This window comes from Orcinus orca, chromosome X, assembly GCF_937001465.1.
Source record: "Orcinus orca chromosome X, mOrcOrc1.1, whole genome shotgun sequence".
Lineage (NCBI taxonomy): Eukaryota > Metazoa > Chordata > Mammalia > Artiodactyla > Delphinidae > Orcinus > Orcinus orca.
This window is the reverse complement of record NC_064580.1, coordinates 90,460,811-90,480,037: the sequence shown is the minus strand read 5'-3', so window position 1 is coordinate 90,480,037 and position 19,227 is coordinate 90,460,811. Positions and strand designations below refer to the sequence as shown.

Genomic DNA, 19,227 nt, shown 5'->3' with positions numbered 1-19,227 from the left:
GGTAAATGGGAGTGTTTTCTTGATTTCACTTTCAGATTTTTCATCATTACTGTATAGGAATGCCAGAGATTTCTGTGCATTCATTTTGTATCCTGCAACTTTACCAAATTCACTGATTAGCTCTAGTAGTTTTCTGGTAGCATCTTTAGGATTCTCTATGTATGGTATCATGTCATCTGCAAACAGTGACAGCTTTACTTCTTCTTTTCTGATTTGGATTCCTTTTATTTCCTTTTCTTCTCTGATTGCTGTGGCTAAAACTTGCAAAACTATCTTGAATAAGAGTGGTGAGAGTGGGCAACCTTGTCTTGTTCTTGATCTTAGTGGAAATGCTTTCAGTTTTTCACCATTGAGGACAATGTTGGCTGTGGCTTTGTCATATATGGCCTTTATTACGTTGAGGAAGGTTCCCTCTATGCCTACTTTCTGGAGGGTTTTTATCATAAATGGGTGTTGAATTTTGTCGAAAGCTTTCTCTGCATCTATTGAGATGATCATATGGTTTTTCTCCTTCAGTTTGTTAATATGGTGTATCACATTGATTGATTTGTGTATATTGAAGAATCCTTGCATTCCTGGAATAAACCCCACTTGATTATGGGGTATGATGCTTTTAACGTGTTGCTCGATTCTGTTTGCTAGTATTTTGTTGAGGATTTTTGCACCTATGTTTGTCAGTGATATTGGCCTGTAGTTTTCTTTCTTTGTGACATCCTTGTCTGGTTTTGGTATCAGGGTGATGGTGGCCTCGTAGAATGAGTCGGGGAGTGTTCCTTTCTCTGCTATATAGTGGGAGAGTTTGAGAAGGATAGGTGTTAGCTCTTCTCTAAATGTTTGATAGAATTCGCCTGTGAAGCCATCTGGTCCTGGGCTTTTGTTTGTTGGAAGATTTTTAATCACAGTTTCAATTTCAGTGCTTGCGATTGGTCTGTTCATATTTTCTATTTCTTCCTGATTCAGTCTTGGCAGGTTGTGCATTTCTAAGAATTTGTCCATTTCTTCCAGGTTGTCCATTTTATTGGTATAGAGTTGCTTGTAGTAATCTCTCATGATCCTTTGTATTTCTGCAGTGTCAGTTGTTACTTCTTCTTTTTCCTTTCTAATTCTATTGATTTGAGTCTTCTCCCTCTTTTTTCTGATGAGTCTGGCTAATGGTTTATCAATTTTGTTTATCTTCTCAATGAACCAGCTTTTAGTTTTATTGATCTTTGCTATCATTTCCTTCATTTATTTCTGATCTGATCTTTATGATTTCTTTCCTTCTGCTAACTTTGGGGTTTTTTCTTCTTCTTTCTCTAATTGCCTTAGGTGCAAGGTTAGGCTGTTTATTGGAGATGTTTCCTGTTTCTTAAGGTAGGATTGTATTGCTATAAACTTCCCTCTTAAAACTGCTTTTGCTGCATCCCATAGGTTTTGGGTCATCGTGTCTCCGTTGTCATTTGTTTCTAGGTATTTTTTGATTTCCTCTTTGATTTTTTCAGTGATCATTTCGTTATTAAGTAGTGTGTTGTTTAGCCTCCATGTGTTTGTATTTTTTACAGATCTTTCCTGTACTTGATATCTTTTCTCATGCCATTGTGGCCGGAAAAGATACTTGATACAATTTCAATTTTCTTAAATTTACCAAGGCTTGATTTGTGACCCGTGATATGATCTATCCTGGAGAATGTTCCATGAGCACTTGAGAAAAATGTGTATTCTGTTGTTTTGGGATGGAATGTCCTATAAATATCAATTAAGTCCATCTTGTTTAATGTATCATTTAAAGCTTGTGTTTCCTTATTTATTTTCATTTTGGATGATCTGTCCATTGGTGAAAGTGGGGTGTTAAAGTCACCTACTATGAATGTGTTACTGTTGATTTCCCCTTTTATGGCTGTTAGTATTTGCTTTATATGTTGAGGTGCTCCTATGTTGGGTGCATAAATATTTACAATTCTTATATCTTCCTCTTTGATCGATCCCTTGATCATTATGTAGTGTCCTTTGTCTCTTCTAATGGTCTTTATTTTAAAGTCTGTTTTATCTAATATGAGAATTGCTACTCCAGCTTTCTTTTGGTTTTCATTTGCATGGAATATCTTTCCATCCCCTTACTTTCACTCTGTATGTGTCTCTAGGTCTGAAGTGGGTCTCTTGTAGACAGCACATATATGGGTCTTACTTTTGTATTCATTCGTCTAGTCTGTGTCTTTTGGTTGGAGCATTTAATCCATTTACATTTAAGGTAATTATTGATATGTATGTTCCTATTCCCATTTTCTTAATTGTTTTGGGTTCGTTATTGTAGGTCTTTTCCTTCTCTTGTGTTTCTTGCCTAGAGAAGTTCCTTTAGCATTTGTTGTAAAGCTGGTTTGGTGGTGCTGAACTCTCTCAGCTTTTGCTTGTCTGTAAAGGTTTTAATTTCTCCATCAAATTTGAATGAGATCAATGCTGGGTAGAGGAATCTTGGTTGTAGGTTTCTCTCCTTCATCACTTTAAATATGTCCTGCCAGTCCCTTCTGGCTTGCAGAGTTCCTGCTGAAAGATCAGCTGTTAACCTTATGGGGAATCACTTGTGTGTTATTTGTTTTTCTCTTGCTGCTTTTTTTTTTTTAATTTTTTTTTTGCGACCTTGCTGCTTTTAATATGTTTTCTTTGTATTTAATTTTTGACAGTTTGATTAATATGTGTCTTGGCGTGTTTCTCCTTGGATTTATCCTGTATGGGACTCTCTGTGCTTCCTGGACTTGATTAACTATTTCCTTTCCCATATTAGGGAAGTTTTCAACTATAATCTCTTCAAATATTTTCTCAGTCCCTTTTGTTTTCTCTTCTTCTTCTGGAACCCCTATAATTCGAATGTTGGTGCGTTTACTGTTGTCCCAGAAGTCTCTGAGACTGTCCTCAGTTCTTTTCATTCTTTTTTCTTTATTCTGCTCTGCAGTAGTTATTTCCACTATTTTATCTTCCAGGTCACTTATCCGTTCTTCTGCCTCAGTTATTCTGCTATTGATCCCTTCTAGAGTATTTTTCATTGCATTTATTGTGTTGTTCATTGTTGCTTGTTTCATCTTTAGTTCTTCTAGGTCCTTGTTAAATGTTTCTTGCATTTTGTCTATTCTATTTCCAAGATTTTGGATCATCTTTACTATCATTATTCTGAATTCTTTTTCATGTAGACTGCCTATTTCCTCTTCATTTGTTAGGTCTGGTGGGTTTTTATCTTGCTCCTTCACCTGCTGTGTGTTTTTCTGTCTTCTCATTTTGCTTATCTTACTGTGTTTGGGGTCTCCTTTTTGCAGGCTGCAGGTTTGTAGTTCCCACTGTTTTTGCTGTCTGTCCCCAGTGACTAAAGTTGTTTCAGTGGGTTGTGTAGGCTTCCTGGTGGAGGGGACTCGTACCTGTGTTGTGGTGGATGAGGCTGGATCTTGTCTTTCTGGTGGGCAGGTCTACGTCTGGTGGTGTGTTTTGGGGTGTCTGTGGCTTATTATGACTTTAGGCAGCCTCTCTGCTAATGGGTGGGGTTGTGTTCCTGTCTTTCTAGTTGTTTGGCATAGGGTGTCCAGCACTGTAGCTTGCTGGTCGTTGAGTGAAGCTGGGTGCTGGTGTTGAGATGGAGATATCTGGGAGATTTTCGCCGTTTGATATTATGTGGAGCTGGGAGGTCTCTTGTGGACCAGTGTCCTGAAGTTGGCTCTCCACCTCAGAGGCACAGCACTGACTCCTGGCTGCAGCACCAAGAGCCTTTCATCCACACAGCTCAGAATAAAAGGGAGAAAAAGTAGAAAGAAAGAAAGAAAGAAAGAAAGAAAGGAAGAGAGAGAGAGAGAAAGGATAAAGTTAAATAAGATAAAATAAAGTTATTAAAAAATTATTAATAAGAAAAAAAATTTTTTTAAGAAAAAAATGGACAGATAGAACCCTAGGACAAATGGTGGAAGCAAAGCTATACAGACAAAATCTCACACAGAAGTATACACATACACACTCACAAAAAGAGGAAAAGGGAAAAAATAATAAATATTGCTCTCAAAGTCTACCTCCTCAATTTGGGATGATTCATTGTCTATTCATATATTCCTCAGATGCAGGGTACATCAAGTTGATTGTGGAGCTTTAATCTGCTGCTTCTGAGGCTGCTGGGAGAGATTTCCCTTTCTTTTCTTTGTTCGCACAGCTCCTGGTGTTCAGCTTTGGATTTGGCCCCGCCTCTGCGTGTAGGTCGCCGGAGGGCGTCTCTTCTTCGCTCAGATAGGACGGTGTTAAAGGAGCAGCTGCTTGGGGGGCTCTGGCTCACTCAGGCCAGGGGGAGGGAGGGGTACGGAGTGCGGGGCAAGGCTGCAGCGGCAGAGGCTGGCGTGACGTTGCACCAGCCTGAGGTGCGCCATGCGATCTCCCAGGAAAGGTGTCCCTGGATCCCGGGACCCAGGCAGTGGCGGGCTGCACAGGCTCCCCGGAAGGGAGGTGTGGATAGTGACCTGTGCTCACACATAGGCTTCTTGGTGGCGGAAGCAGCAGCCTTAGTGTCTCATGCCTGTCTCTAGGGTCCGCGCCGTTAGCCGCGGCTCGCACCTGTCTCTGGAGCTCCTTTAAGCAGTGCTCTTAATCCCCTCTCCTTGCGCACCAGGAAACAAAGAGGGAAGAAAAAGTCTCTTGCCTCTTTGGCAGGTCCAGACATTTCCCCGGACTCCCTCCCGCCTAGCTGTGGTGCACTAACCCCCTGCAGGCTGTGTTCACGCCGCCAACCCCAGTCCTCTCCCTGCGCTCCGAGCAAAGCCCGAGCCTCAGTTCCCAGCCCTCTTGGACTGGTGAGTGCCGGTCGGCACCGATCCTCTGTGCGGGAATCTCCCCGCTTTGCCCTCCCCACCCCTGTTGCTGTGCTCTCCTCCGTGGCTCCGAAGTTTCCCCCCTCCGCCACCCGCAGTCTCCACCCGCGAAGGGGCTTCCTAGTGTGTGGAAACTTTTCCACCTTCACAGCTCCCTCCCACTGGTGCAGGTCCCATCCCTATTCTTTTGTCTCTGTTTATTCTTTTTTATTTTGCCCTACCCAGGTACGTGGGGAGTTTCTTGCCTTTTGGGAGGTCTGAGGTCTTCTGCCAGCATTCAGTAGGTGTTCTGTAGGAGTTGTTCCACGTGTAGATGTATTTCTGGTGTATCTGTGGGGAGGAAGGTGATCTCCTCGTCTTACTCTTCCGCCATCTTCCCCCCAGGCTTCTATTGGTCCTGTTTCTGGCTAATACAGATTTTTGGTACCAAAAGTGGTTCTAAAGGAAGAGAAATTCAAGCATGAGTTTTGTGAATTGACCTTGGGTTTCTGGAATTGGCTCTCTAATCTGATCAGATTTAAAGGTGCTATGGACTGTATTTCCAGTAGTAAAGAGAGCTCTGATAGTCCATGGTGTGATCTGGGAATAGATTTTACCCAAATGTCTCCACTGTAGACACCTAATCAACCACTTATAAGAAGAAAGGATGTGGGGTGACTGTGTATATGATACTTTCAAAAAGTTTTGCAAAATAACAAATGAGATTGGCTGATTGCTCCTAATGTCACTAGACGAAATGGAGAAAGAAAAGGATGCGCTCAGGGATTGGAACTCCCAGCTCAAGCACTTCATAAATGATCTGTAAGCTTCCATATTTGCCCTGAAGGCAACCATTATTTCCTGTAGCCACAAGGTGAGATTGCTGAAAATCAAATGCAAAACCTCATCCTGTGAAAAGGCAAGCCACTGACTGAAGGAAAATATTTGTAAATCATGTATCTGATAAAGGACTTGTACACAGAGTAAAGAATCAAAAGTTGATAAGAAGAATACAGACACACTCACAGATAAATTGACAAAGGATTTCAAGAGATACTTCAACAGAGAAGATATAGTCATGGCAAAGAAACACATGAAAATATGCTCATCATTATCATCATTGAGGAACTATAATTGAAAACTACAATTAGGTACCACTACACCTGACAGGGAATGGTCACGAGGAAAAAGACTGACCAAATCAAGTTTTGGCAAGGTTGTGGGGAATGGAACTCTCACACACTAATGGTGGCAATGAAAATTGTGTGACCACCTTGGAAAACAGTTTGTTTCTTACAATGTTAATCTTTCATCTACCATATGATCCAGCTGTTGCACTGGTAAGGATGTATTTTAGAGGAAGAAGGCATATGTCCATGCCAAGACTTACACACCAGTGTTCACAGCAGCTTTATTTAAGAGAAACCCAATTTGGAAACAACCCAAATGTCCCTCAAGAGGTGAATGAATAAAGCAAATGTGGCATATCCATATACTGGATTACTACCCAGCAATAAAAAAAAAAAACTATTGACACATGCAACAAAATAGATAAATCAAAAAATAAATAGGTGTCCAGTTTCTAGCCTGACGTGTAAGGAGCTTCAAAGTCGGCACTCCATCCTAACAAGTAAAAAGCCAAACAAACTGAAAAATCAACTCTCCGCAGATCTATCAGAGACATGAGGTCACAAGGCGAATTTGTCTCCAAAATTGAATACAGAGAATACAACCTACCAGAGCAAAAACTCATCAGCAGAGACCTCCGTGGGAACCCGTATCAGTGTAGGAAAACCCAAAATGTAAATGTTGGGGTCTCCTGGAAGCCACTGCCTTTAAACCTGGAGTAGAAGCTCCAGCAGCCATCAGGACACAGATCCTCAGAACCTGCCTCCTTCAGACACCTGCTATGAGCTCGGCCACTGGCATGAGGAGCTGCACAGGGAGAGACAGATTCAGCACATGTTATAATGTCCTTCTCACAAGGCCCATTTCTTCTCCTTTCCTTGTTTGTACCCTAAGAACAAAGTGGAAAACGAATAAGAAGTGGCCTGAATCCATGCAAACATTCATGAGCCTGGAATAACGATAAGGCCATCAGCTTACTCACGTGTTATCATTCAATGTTCTCAGCAATCCTGTGGGTAAAGCATTCTTCTCCCCATTTTACAGAGGGGGGAAGCTGAGGCTTAGAGAGCGTTAGTACCTGTGTCAACTACAAATTGGCACTTGCCATCTACCTCTATAAGGATTAAATCAGTTGCCGCTGCAGCTGATTACCTTCAACACCCCCTGAAAGGAATTCAGGGTGGAGATCAGGAATGCGGCACTCTGTGCTCTGAGAAAAACTGGGAGAACAGGTCTTCAGATAGTTAGGTATTTTCAGGAGCTGATTTTATGAGCCCAATTCTTGCATCTCCTCATATCTAGAAAAGCACTAAATTCCTTAATGGTGACCTCTGCTCCTCGTGACTAGCAGTAACCCTCGCGAGACCTGCAAAAAAACCAAATATGTGCTTTATTGCATGTACTCCCCCTTTACCAAAATCACATATATACTGACCTTCCCCCCGCCTACCTCTTTAGAGTAGTTTCTCAGAGCTATCTGAAATGCTGTCTCCCGGGCTATAGTCCTCATTTTCCCCCAAATAAAACTTAACTTGCAACTCTCACGTTGTGCACCTTTTTTAAGTCGATACCTATCTCACCTCCTGTGCCCCTCCTTTAGAAAGAAAGTGGCTCCCGGACACCCCTGGAGCAGGACACCACACTCACTGGGGCCAGGAGGGACCGCAATGGCTTTACCTACGAGACAGCAGAGGCACCAAGCCCCAAAGCGGGAAAGAGGTGACCTGGATGTGGATCCCTTTGTCTCCCCACACACCAGCATGGTCCAGCCCCCACCAGGGACCCACACCCTCAGATGAGTCCCAAACACCTGAAGGTGGGAGCTGCTCTTTTCCCCAGTTTATGTCTGTCTCCCTTAAAAAGTCGTCACGGTTGCCACCATGACGTTAGGTTTCCACAGCAATTGCGATGCGCAGCCCTGTCCTCCACACTGAAATGCCTCCTATGTTGTGGCCATCATTTGCAGTCTTGAGAGGCTGCATCCTCTCAGCCACACAACACCACGGGTTCTGTCATCTGCATGAGGAGCTCTGCACTGGGACATAAAAATCTGTGAATACCCAGCACATGTTTGACACATCCTCATCCATCCATCTATTCATCCAGTTAACAGGCATTAAGACCAAACTTTACACGATCTCTTTGGTTGAGTTTTAGGCTTCTCCAGAATGGAAACAAGGAATTAAAGTGTGGAAAGGCAGGAGTGGTAAGCTCAGTTGTTAAATCTAGGAAGAGATGGCTCCTTCCCATTAAGATTTCAACCTGCTCAAGTTTCTTATAATTGATGATTTTAAAATATGCTTCAAGCCCTATCCCCCCTCCACATCTCTAGTTACTGTCCTCTTTACATAGATTCTCCCCTCGCACCGAAGTTCTACCAAGAATTCTGCACACTCAGTTCACATCTCCCTGCACCTCCCTCCCAACTCTGTCTTCATCCCTCATCTAACAGGGCTGTGTTCCCCGACGCTTCCACTGACATTACACTTGCCAATTCAACCACCACTTATTTGTCACACTTATACTGTAGATCCAGAATGTGGAAATAATTTTTCAAATAGAGACAGATAGGTATTTCCTCAAGAGGAAAGGATTTCCCTTCCACAGGGCAGAATTCAAATACTTGGGTACAGACAAGGAATTACATTACAGGGCAATCAGTTACCGAAAAGTTCAAGCTGTAACATACCTTCCATGGAGTTAGAGTTAGATAACATGAAGGCTGTGCTTTTGACAATTGGCTTTCAAATGACGCACACATTTTCTCGGACATATCTCATAATTTTACTTCATTGAAATGGATTTTGCAAATATGTTAAGTGAAAGTTAGCAATAATTATTTTTATGGTCACTTCAATAACCTTTGTTTTATCTGTTTCTTTCTTTCTCAAGGGATTACCAAGTATGGAATAAAATTGTCTGAAATTATATTGTTGTTCCAGGCTCTGCCATGAAAATATATTGTCTGAAAGCACTGTGTGATATGCCATATTTGGACAATATATTGGTAGGTATAGGGAACTCTTTTGCAGTTTCCTGACTGATAAGTCAAAATTCTCTTACTGCATTGTAGAAATTATGATGCTTGACTTTCTTTTGGGATGTATCCATTAAGTAAGAAAAAAAACAACCTACAGAATCCATATACATCAATCCATGTGGATATCAATAAATGTTTGAATTAATAAAGAAATGGGTGATGAGAGTAACTGTGTTTATCAAACAATTCCAAATAATACATGGTGATAGCCTGCCTCTGTGAAGTGAACCTGAAATCTGCCTTCCACCTCTGAGAGTAGGGCAGACTTAGTGACTCACTTCTGAAGAACAGAGGAGGAAAATGGAAAACAGTTACTGTACACTGGAGAAACTGGGCAAACAGCACCTTAACCCACTGATGAAGGTCGACATCTCCAGTGACCCAGTGATGTCACGTGTGTACCATGTCCTCCCAGATATGATGTGACGGGAAGGGCACTTCAACTCTGTGGTATTCTTTCTCAAAACCCACAACCACAGGCTAATCACAAGAAAAATAAGACGCTATGCCTGTACTCCTCAAGACTGTCAGGGTCATGAAAACAGTGTGGCAGTTCCTCAGATGGTTAAACAGAGAGTCACCATATGACCCAGCAATTCCACTCCTAGGTACACAGCTAAGAGCAATGACAACATATTTTTACATAAAAACCTGCACACAAATGTATGTAGCATCATTATTCACAGCAGCCAAAAGTGGAAACAATCCAAATGTCCACCAATTAAAGAATGGGTAAATAAAATGTGGTGTACTATTTGGTAATAAAAAGGAATGAAGTACTGATACATGCCATAACATAGATGAACATTGAAAACATTATGCCAAGTGAAGGAAGCCAAATATGCAAAAGACCGCATAGTATATGATTCTATCTATATGCAATGTCCAGAAAAAGGCAATTAGTATAGCTGTACCCAAGGAATTCCCCGCTTTACACCCAGACTTCCAAAAGGCTCTTTGTTGTGGCTTTTTGCCACAGCCCCTCCCTCCCACTTTCCTGTCCTGCAATGTTCGAGTTGCAGTTCAGGCTTCTGTCACCAGGTGGCACTAAACCGCCATTTGCAAATTTCTTACAAATAAGTTTATTCAAACAGCAACGAAAAATACAGTACCTTCCCTTAACATTCAGCCTATGAATATATGTACAGAATGATTCTAATTCTGTCTGAAAACACTGGTAGGTGTAAATGAAGATTGTGAAAGCATATACTCCAGAGCTTGCACACGATGGAACACCAAGTGGCAGCAGCGAAACTTGTCAGTTGGTGGGCAGGCAAAGGGCAGGAAGGAGGTGACTGAGAGAGGATGGGGCTTTGGATCGTGGTGTGGGCAGCCTGCACAGTAGTGTTCTGTGTCCTGACAGGGGATGACAGAGTGTGTGAGACAAGGACTAGGCAGCCTGTACAGCCTGTAGGGTTATGGGGGTTAACACGTGTTCGCTGGTAGGAACCCTCTGTAGAGTCCACAAAGTACATCAGCAGACATTAATGAGGGAAGAGATAAATCAGTGCACGCGACATAGATTTGCAGTCAACAGCAGATGGAACTGCTTCAACATAAATAGAAATTCTCCGAATAGAACTGCTATCATAGTAAACAGTTTCATATTTTACTCTTTCCAAGTACACGCTTTTTCACTTAAAAAGAACAAAAATGGAGGTGGATATGATGCCACCTGACATCTGTCATCTTCCTCACCCAGAAGGGTTGCTGAGTGAGTACCCGCGGGGCCACAATAGCAGGGAATGTGATCCGACCATTTCTCCAGCCCTGGAAGCCCATCTTCTAAAAGGGAGGCTGCTCTGTGTCCTCTAGGGCGGGTGAGGGCAGGAGCCTCATCCCGTCCTGCCACTTACTGGACAGGTGACCTAGGCTCTGTCAGCCTGAGCTTGGGCATCTGTGACAGGGGACTCACGATACCTGTGTCACAGAGCTGTCCTGAGGGGTGAATGAGAAAACCTGCCCAAAGTATATGGCATACTGTAGAACTTCAAAGGCTCTTTAAAAAAGTCAACACTCAGTAGCAGGGGCTGGCTGAGCCTTAGGGCTAAGGCAGGCACTGTGGAAAGGTGTTTTTCATTGTTTCTCCTAATGAGCATATAGATATCTTTATGAAGGAAGCAAATCTCTCTTTGGTATGCCTTGAGTTCAAAGTTTTAAAGACAGAAGGATCTCTAGCTTCTTGGGAGACTCAGAAGCTCCTAAGAGCTGCCCAACATCGTGCCTCTGAGCAGACCCTAACCCAGTTCCCCACGCTGGGAAGACAGGCTTGCCTTTGACTCACCTGGTGAGCTCAGTGAGAGATGGCACCAGGGCAGCAAGCTGTAGTGTTTGCCTAACTGCTGCTCCTGGACTGCTGCGCATGTTAATACGTTTATAGGAAAATTCTGAATCCGACCCACAGCCACCAGGACAGGAGTCCTCAGATCATGTCACCCCAGAATTTCAGCCACCCGCTGCCTCCCTGAGAGGCAAAAATCCAAGAAGTACTAGCGTTTTGGGACACAATTGCCCATTCTTTAATTATTAATAACTTATTAATTATTATAATAATTATATTAATCATTAATATTATAATCAACACAATATTAATAATTTTATTAGGTATTAATATTAATAACTTAATAATTATTATAATAATTAATAAAAATTTATATTATAATCCATCCTGTTTATTGAAAGTGTTTCATTAACTCTATTGTGAAATAAGAAGGTAAGAAGATAAGGAAGGAAATGAACATGTAGGAAAATTCAAGGGTTAAATCTGAGATGCGATTGCTCCTTCATATTAAATTTTAAACTTGCTCAAACTTCATGGCGTTGAAGATTCAACAACAACAACAACAACAACAACAAAACCCTCTTAGGGCCCCTAATCCTTATGCAGACACAGGTGTCTCTCTGTCCTTCTCTCTCTCTCCCTCTTCCCCTTCAAAGTATAAGTTCCACAAAGAGAAATGATTAAGCTTAGCGAGGAAGGCATGTCAAAAGGCAAGACAGGGCAAAAACTAGGCCTTTTGTACCACACAGTTAGTCAAATTGTGAATTAAAACGAAAACTTCTTGAGGGAAATTAAAAGTGCTACTCCAGTGAACACACAAAGGACAAGAAAGGAAACCAACCTTATTGCGGATGTGGGGAGAGTTTTAGTACTCAGGAGAGAAGATGAAAACAGTCACAACATTCCCTTAAACCAAAGCCTAATCCAGAGTGAGGCTTTAATTCTCTGCAATTCTATGAAGGCTGAGAGAGGTGAGGAAGCTGCAGAAGAAAAGTTTCAAGCTAGAATAGGTTGGTTCATGAGGTTTAGGGAAAGGAGCCATCTCCATAACATCAAAGTGTGAGGTACAGCAGCAAGTGCTGATGTAAAAGCTGCAGCAAGTTATCCAGAAGATCTAGCTAAGATAATTAATGAAGGTGCCTACACTAAACAACAGATTTTCCATGTAGACAAAACAGCCTTATATTGGAAGAGGATGCCATCTAGGAATTTCATAGCTGGAGAGGAGAAGTCAATGCCTGGCTTCAAAGCTTCAAAGGACAGGCTGGCTCTCTTGTAATGGGTTAATTCAGCTGGTGACTTTAAATAGAAGTCAACGCTCATTTACCATTCTTAAAATCCTAGGGCCCTTAAGAATTATGCTAAATCTACTCTGTGCTCTATAAATGGAGCAACAAAGACTGAATGACCGCACATCTGTTTACAACATGGTTTACTGAATATTTTATGTCCACTGTTGGGGACCTACTGATCAGAAAAATAAAGAATTATTTCAAAATATTACTGCTCATAGACAACTCACATGCTCACCCAAGAGTTCTGATGTAGAGGTATAGTGAGACTAATGTTTTCATGCCTGCTAAAATTACATCCATGCTGCAACCCATAGATCAAGGAGTAGTTTTAACCCTCATGTATTGTTATTTAAGAAATACATTTCATAAGGCTATAGCTGCCATAGACAGTGATTCCTTTGATGGATCTGGGCAAAGTAAATTGAGAATCTTCTGGAAAGGATTTACCATTCTAGATGTCATTAAGAACATTACTGGTTCATTGAAAGATGTCAAAATATCCACATTAACAGGAGTTTGAAAGAAGTTGATGGATGACTTTGAGGGATGCAGGACTTTAGTGGAAGAAGTAACTGCAGATGTGGTGGAAAGAGCAAGAGAATTAGAATTAGAAGAGGAGCCTGAATACGTGATTGAATTGCTGCAATCTCATGATGAAACTTTAACCGACGAGGAGCTGTTTCTTATGGATGAGAGAAGAAAGTGGTTTCTTGAGGTGGAATCTACCCCTGGTGAAGATGCTGTGAAGATTGTTGAAATGACAACAAAGGATTTAGAATATTACATAAACTTAGTTGATAAAAAAAAGTGGCAGGCTTTGAGAGGACAGACCCAATTTTTTTTTAAACATGTTTATTGGAGTATAATTGCTTTACAATGGTGTGTTAGTTTCTGCTGTGTAACAGTGAATCAGCTATACATATACATATATCCCCATATCTCCTCCCACGTGCATCTCCCTCCCACCCTCCCTATCCCAGCCCTCTTGGTGGACAAAAGCACCGAGCTGATCTCCCTGTGCTATGTGGCTGCTTCCCACTAGCTATCTATCTTACATTTGGGAGTGTATATATGTCCATACCACTCTCTCACTTCGGCCCAGCTTACCCTTCCCCCTCCCCGTGTCCTCAAGTCCATTCTCCACGTCTGCGTCTTTATTCCTGTCCTGCCCCTAGGTTCTTCATGACCTTTTTTTTTTTCTTTTAGATTCCATATATATGTGTTAGCATACGGTATTTGTTTTTCTCTTTCTGACTTACTTCACTCTGTAGGACAGACTCTAGGTCCATTCACCTCACTACAAATAACTCAATTTCGTTTCTTTTTATGGCTGAGTAAATATTCCATTGTATATATGTGCCACATCTTCTTTATCCATTCATCTGTTGATGGACACCTAGGTTGCTTCCATGTCCTGGCTATTGTAAATAGAGCTGCAATGAACACTGTGGTCCATGACTCTTTTTGAATTATGGTTTTCTCAGGGTATATGCCCAGTAGTGGGATTGCTGGGTCGTATGGTAGCTCTATTTTTAGTTTCTTAAGGAACGTCCATACTGTTCTCCATAGCGACTGTATCAATTTACATTCCCACCAACAGTGCAAGAGGGTTCCCTTTCCTCCACACCCTCTCCAGCATTTAGTGTTTGTAGATTGTTTGATGATGGCCATTCTGACTGGTGTGAGGTGATACCTCATTGTAGTTTAGATTTGCATTTCTCTAATGATTAGTGATGTTGAGCATCCTTTCGTGTGTTTGTTGGCAATCTGTCTATCTTCTTTGGAGAAATGTCTATTTAGCAGACCCCAATTTTGAAAGAAGTTCTACTGTGGGTAAAATGCTTTCAAACAACAGTGCATAGAAATCGTTTCTGCCAAGGAGAGTCCATTGATGCAGCACACTTCACTGTTGTCTCATCTTAAGAAACTGCCACAGCCACCCCAACCTTCAACCACCACCACCCTAATCAGTCAGCAGCCATCAAAACTGACACAAGACCCTCCAACAGCAAAAAGATTATGGCTCACTGAAGTTTCAGATGATTGGTAGCAACTTTCAGCAATAAAGTATTTTTTAATTATGGTATGTACATTGTTTTTTAGACTTCATGCTATTGTACACTTAATAGTCTACAGTATAGTGTAACCATAACTTTTATAAGAAATGGGAAACCAAAGCACTTGTTTGATTCACTTTATTGCAATATTTGCTATGTTGCTGTGGTCTGCAACCAAGCTCACAATATTTCCAAAGTATACCCGTATCTATAATTGAGGCAAGGCTGAGTGAATCAGTAGGAAGAGTAAAGGCCTCGGGTTCAGAAGACGTGGGTTCCAGTCTGGAATCAGCCAATGAGTAGGAGCATGACATGGGGCAGTGTGGGACATTAAGGTCCCAAACCTCAGGTTCCCCATCCCGGGAGTGAGGATTCTTCCCCTCATAGTGTCCTTGTCAGGATTTATTGAAATCACAAGACAGTGAAGGTCACAAAAGTGCCTTAGTCTCAGCCAGGCCTGAAATCTGAGGCTCGGTTTCCTTATCAGTAAAGAATGAGTCACAATATGGAGTTTGTAGTCATGTCAAAAGGATTAAGTGTTATGTGTAGATTAAAAGATAAGCCAGTGTCCTATTATGCACATAATTAATGAGAATATAAAAATGATGATAACTCATCCTGGGTTAATGGAACGTTTTGCTTCCTTCCTTAATTTTTCTTTTACTATTTTCCAAATTCATTTAAATGTTTTGAAATATATTTAAGAGTATTCCATGCAGCAAATTATTCAAAAACTTTCAAACCTGGAATTTTACCTCTGGAAGGTTCATTTGGTCTTTGCCATGCAAAACTATGCCTGCTAAAAATCACAGCCTCTCGTTGTAGTACTCTCATGGGCTCTTGTAGAGGAAGGAGCATCAATCCACAGCCTCCTCAGCTTCTCTGAACTGCACGTTCCAATTGCTGTCTGTGGAAGAACTCTGCATTTCCGTTGCTGAACTGACCTGTGTCCCCAGCATCCCTCTCAAAAGTGGCAGAGAGAATCTGAGGCAACTCTTCAGACAAGATATTTGAAAATTTCAGCATCTTAAGTCCACTGTGTGATGCTACAGCCTATGAAACATTGTGAGCTCACAGTCTTTGGTCCCCTTTCACATGAAACATGTGTCTGGAGATGGTAAAGGTGGTGGAGTTACTAGATGCCTCGTGGTAATCACACCAGTAGGGTATGTCTGAGACTTCTCACGTGAAGTGAAGTTTAAGCTGAGATCTGAGCCTAAGGAGGCTTTAGCCAGCAGAAGAGGAGAGGGTGGAGACTAGCCAGATATAACAGGAAGGAAATACCCTGTAACCTGGTTCATCCATTTGGAAAATCCAGAGTGGCAATCCCTTACCCAGAAGTTTGTCACGCTGGGAAAAACTTTGTGAAACTTAACAGGACAGTTGTAGAAAGTACCTGAACCCCTTCTGCCCTCCTTGCTCCCACCTCAGGCCTTTACTGACCACCAGCCCTCTAAGAGGAGTCCTATATTATTACTATGATTTCTATCTGTGAAACCATAGAGAAGAAGAAAGTCGTTAGGTAAAACAATTTGAGTATGATTTTATTTTACGTGTTCTTCCACCACTCACTATGCAAGCAACTTTTAATAAATTTTTCTTTCCTCTTCCCAAATTTTCCACTGGAGGAAATTCAGAAATTGGCGGTCCATGATAACTGGTGAACATATTGTCAACCAAGAAATGCAGAAGGCTGCAGATAAGAAAAATAGCTTTTACTTAGGGTCTTATGAATTATAATTTGTGAGGCACTGATTTGAGTAGCAACTCAAATGTGCTCATAGGGAAACAAAAATGGCAAGAGTTTATAAAGGTGACATATAAAGACATTCCAGAGAAGTTATATAGGTTATCTTTACAGAACTATGATTGGTGCTGGCAGGCATTCAGTCACTTGAGGCACCAGATTGGTCGCCATGCTCTGGTCTCCAGGGAATAACGAAAACAAGTTCCAGCCGGTCTCAGGTTGGCCAGGTCAAAGGTTTATGTTGCATTTGGGGGTAGAAATATGTAAGTCCTACTTCCTTACTAGCCTCCTGGCTCCATTTTCAATCCCTTTGACTTAAGTAACCACATTTTGTTGTCCATGGTCCACGTGTCTAGAATTGCAGCTTAGACATCACTCAGCAGGAATCTTTGGAAGGATGGAGGGAGCAGTTCTCATTCAGAGTGACATTTCTGGAAGATTTTGTGGCAAATGAAGCATTAAGGGTAGCCCACGTACATTAAAACTAGTGGCAAAAACATTTCTTCTGCCTCTCCCTCCCAACTATGATGGGCAACCTATATGTGTGTAATTGAGAGACAAAAGTAATGTGAAAAAGCATATAGATGTAGAAATATACCGTTAATCCTCACACCTATTATTTTTGTAGTGAAATTCCCAACCAGGTATGTACTACTATGCTATAAAATTTCACATCAGTTATTTTTCTGATTTCAAACTGCTATCTTTATAAACTAATGAAGTGCAAGAATGTGTATTAGAGAAAATATTTTTCTATATTATTTTCATCTTGTTACAGAGCAAGATGTACATCCTTGATAGTTTAGTTTATATTCCCCAGATATATTTCTGTGTACAGTACTATATAAACAGGTTTACATGATATATATATTCTTCCAAATTTTTCTCACAGTATGTATACACTTTTCCTCATGTTATGTATGTTTATGTGCATATGTAAATATATGTACACACTTACATATTTTTGTAATTGTTTTTTTACTTGTTTAATCTTTATATGTTTGTGATGTATAGATCTTACTTAATTTTTTTCGATAGACTTTGAAAGACACTCTTACTACTAATCAGATTTATTTATGTACGAGAATATTAAACATTTGCCTATAAAATATTTTTCCTATAATTTGCATTCCTTTCTATGTGACATTTTTGTTTGGGATTGACAAGGTTTTCTTTTTCTAACTTCCCTTCAATTTCTCAAATAAATTTGTAACAGATAAAAGGTTTTTTGGGTCACATATGCAGTTTTGAATTCCCCTGGTGTCAATGCCACGCAGATAGGGTACTCAAACAACCCTCTCACCCATGTCTTGGTCTTGGAAGTTCATGATGGAGATAAAATACCCTCCCTTAAGCCTGGAGTGCCACAGGGATTGAACTGTCTGGGGGCGGGTGTGCTGGGCATGTGGGGCCCAGGTAGAAGCAGAGGAAAGTTAACCTCCATGGAGGGGAGAAAATGATCCCCTCCATGGGATCCCCTCCATGGGAGGGAGAGGCAGAAGAAATGTTTTTGCCACTAGTTTTAATGTACGTGGGCTGCCCTTAATGCTTCATTTGCCACAAAATCTTCATTTGCCACAAAATGATGACTTACAGAATTATTTTAGGCCAGAAGCACTTTACATGGTATCTCCTATAAGCAAACATATGTTCAAATATTTTGGTCTAAAGCCCTTTTCCATTGTGCCCTGAAACTCTCAAGGATTTTTTTTTTTTTCGGTACGCAGGCCTCTCACTGTTGTGGCCTCTCCCGTTGCAGAGCACAGGCTCCAGACGCACAGGCTCAGCGGCCATGGCTCACAGGCCCAGCCGCTCCGCGGCATGTGGGATCTTCCCGGACCGGGGCACGAACCCATGTCCCCTGCATCAGCAGGCGGACTCTCAACCACTGCACCACCAGGGAAGCCTTGTTTGTAGATTTTTTGATGATGGCCATTCTGACTGGTGTGAGGTGATACTGTCATTTGCTCTTTGCCATCTGTATGTCTTCTCTTTTTTTTTTTGCGGTACGCGGGCCTCTCACTGCTGTGGCCTCTCCCGTTGTGGAGCAAAGGCTCCGGACGCGCAGACTCAGCGGCCATGGCTCACGGGCCCAGCCGCTCCGCGGCATGTGGGATCTTACTGGACCGGGGCACGAACCCGTGTCCCCTGCATCGGCAGGCGGACTCTCAACCACTGCGCCACCAGGGAAGCCCACCCTCAAGGCTTTGAATCTAGAATTCCCAGTGGGCTAGAATTCCCAGTGGACTAGTATTTGATGCTACCCTATGTATTTCTCATTTTCTTTTCTGTCGTAGCTGCATTATTTTAAAGTAAAAAAATCCATGAAAATTAAAGCAATTTCTGTACTGTCAAAAGAAAAAAACTAAAAGCCTGGAAATTTGGGAGACAACATTTCAAACATTATTACAGATTTTGTACTCATGTGCAAGAACCAAAATGATTTCTGTTAATCAGTAGAGAAAGGGACAAAAAATTGCAAATAATTCGCCTAAGAAGCAAAATGCTTCTCCAATAACCTCTGGAAAGATGACAAACTATTAACTGAGGAAATGAAAATCTGAAGATGTCATAATAAGTGAAAAAATGAATTTGCATAAAATTACTTATGTAATTGCAAACTTTAAAAAGAATATGTATAGAACTACATAACTACACAAATGCTTTAAGTCAGGTATTCACATCACCTAAAGGGAAACACATCTGGAAAATGTGCACCAATCCTCTTACATTGGATATCTTGGGTATTTGTGAGTCAGGGCGAGGGGATCATGTAGATGGAAGGTGCAGAATGATTTTATTTTCTAAGTATACATTTTTAATGTTTAATATTTTGTGATTAGGCTAATTTGTTGAGAGGAACACTCGAAAATATCGAATAAGCAACTAACA

General features: G+C 41.4%; 1 protein-coding gene and 1 long non-coding RNA gene across 14 annotated transcripts in view; one reads left to right on the top strand and one right to left on the bottom strand.

The window, feature by feature from the left end:
* LOC101286095 (nuclear RNA export factor 3) overlaps positions 1-19,227 on the top strand; it is a 383,514-nt gene that overhangs the window by 64,443 nt on the left and 299,844 nt on the right. For 9 of the 13 annotated variants that reach the window (XM_049705198.1, XM_049705200.1, XM_049705201.1 and 6 more), the window contains one exon: positions 8,808-8,922. The exons of 1 other annotated variant lie outside the window; for it this stretch is intronic. In XM_049705198.1, coding sequence (XP_049561155.1) covers positions 8,866-8,922 — 57 coding nt within the window. In that variant the 5' untranslated portion in view covers positions 8,808-8,865. Of the gene's footprint in view, positions 1-8,807; positions 8,923-14,455; positions 14,615-19,227 lie in introns of all 13 variants that reach the window. 3 more of the 13 variants (XM_049705208.1, XM_049705207.1, XM_049705197.1) reach the window with 3 other exon arrangements.
* Positions 7,927-19,227, bottom strand: part of LOC117199174 (uncharacterized) — a 99,034-nt gene continuing 87,733 nt past the window's right edge. Inside the window, exon 5 of the long non-coding RNA XR_007474978.1 lies at positions 7,927-7,945. This is a non-coding gene — a long non-coding RNA (uncharacterized LOC117199174). The remainder of the gene's footprint in view (positions 7,946-19,227) is intronic.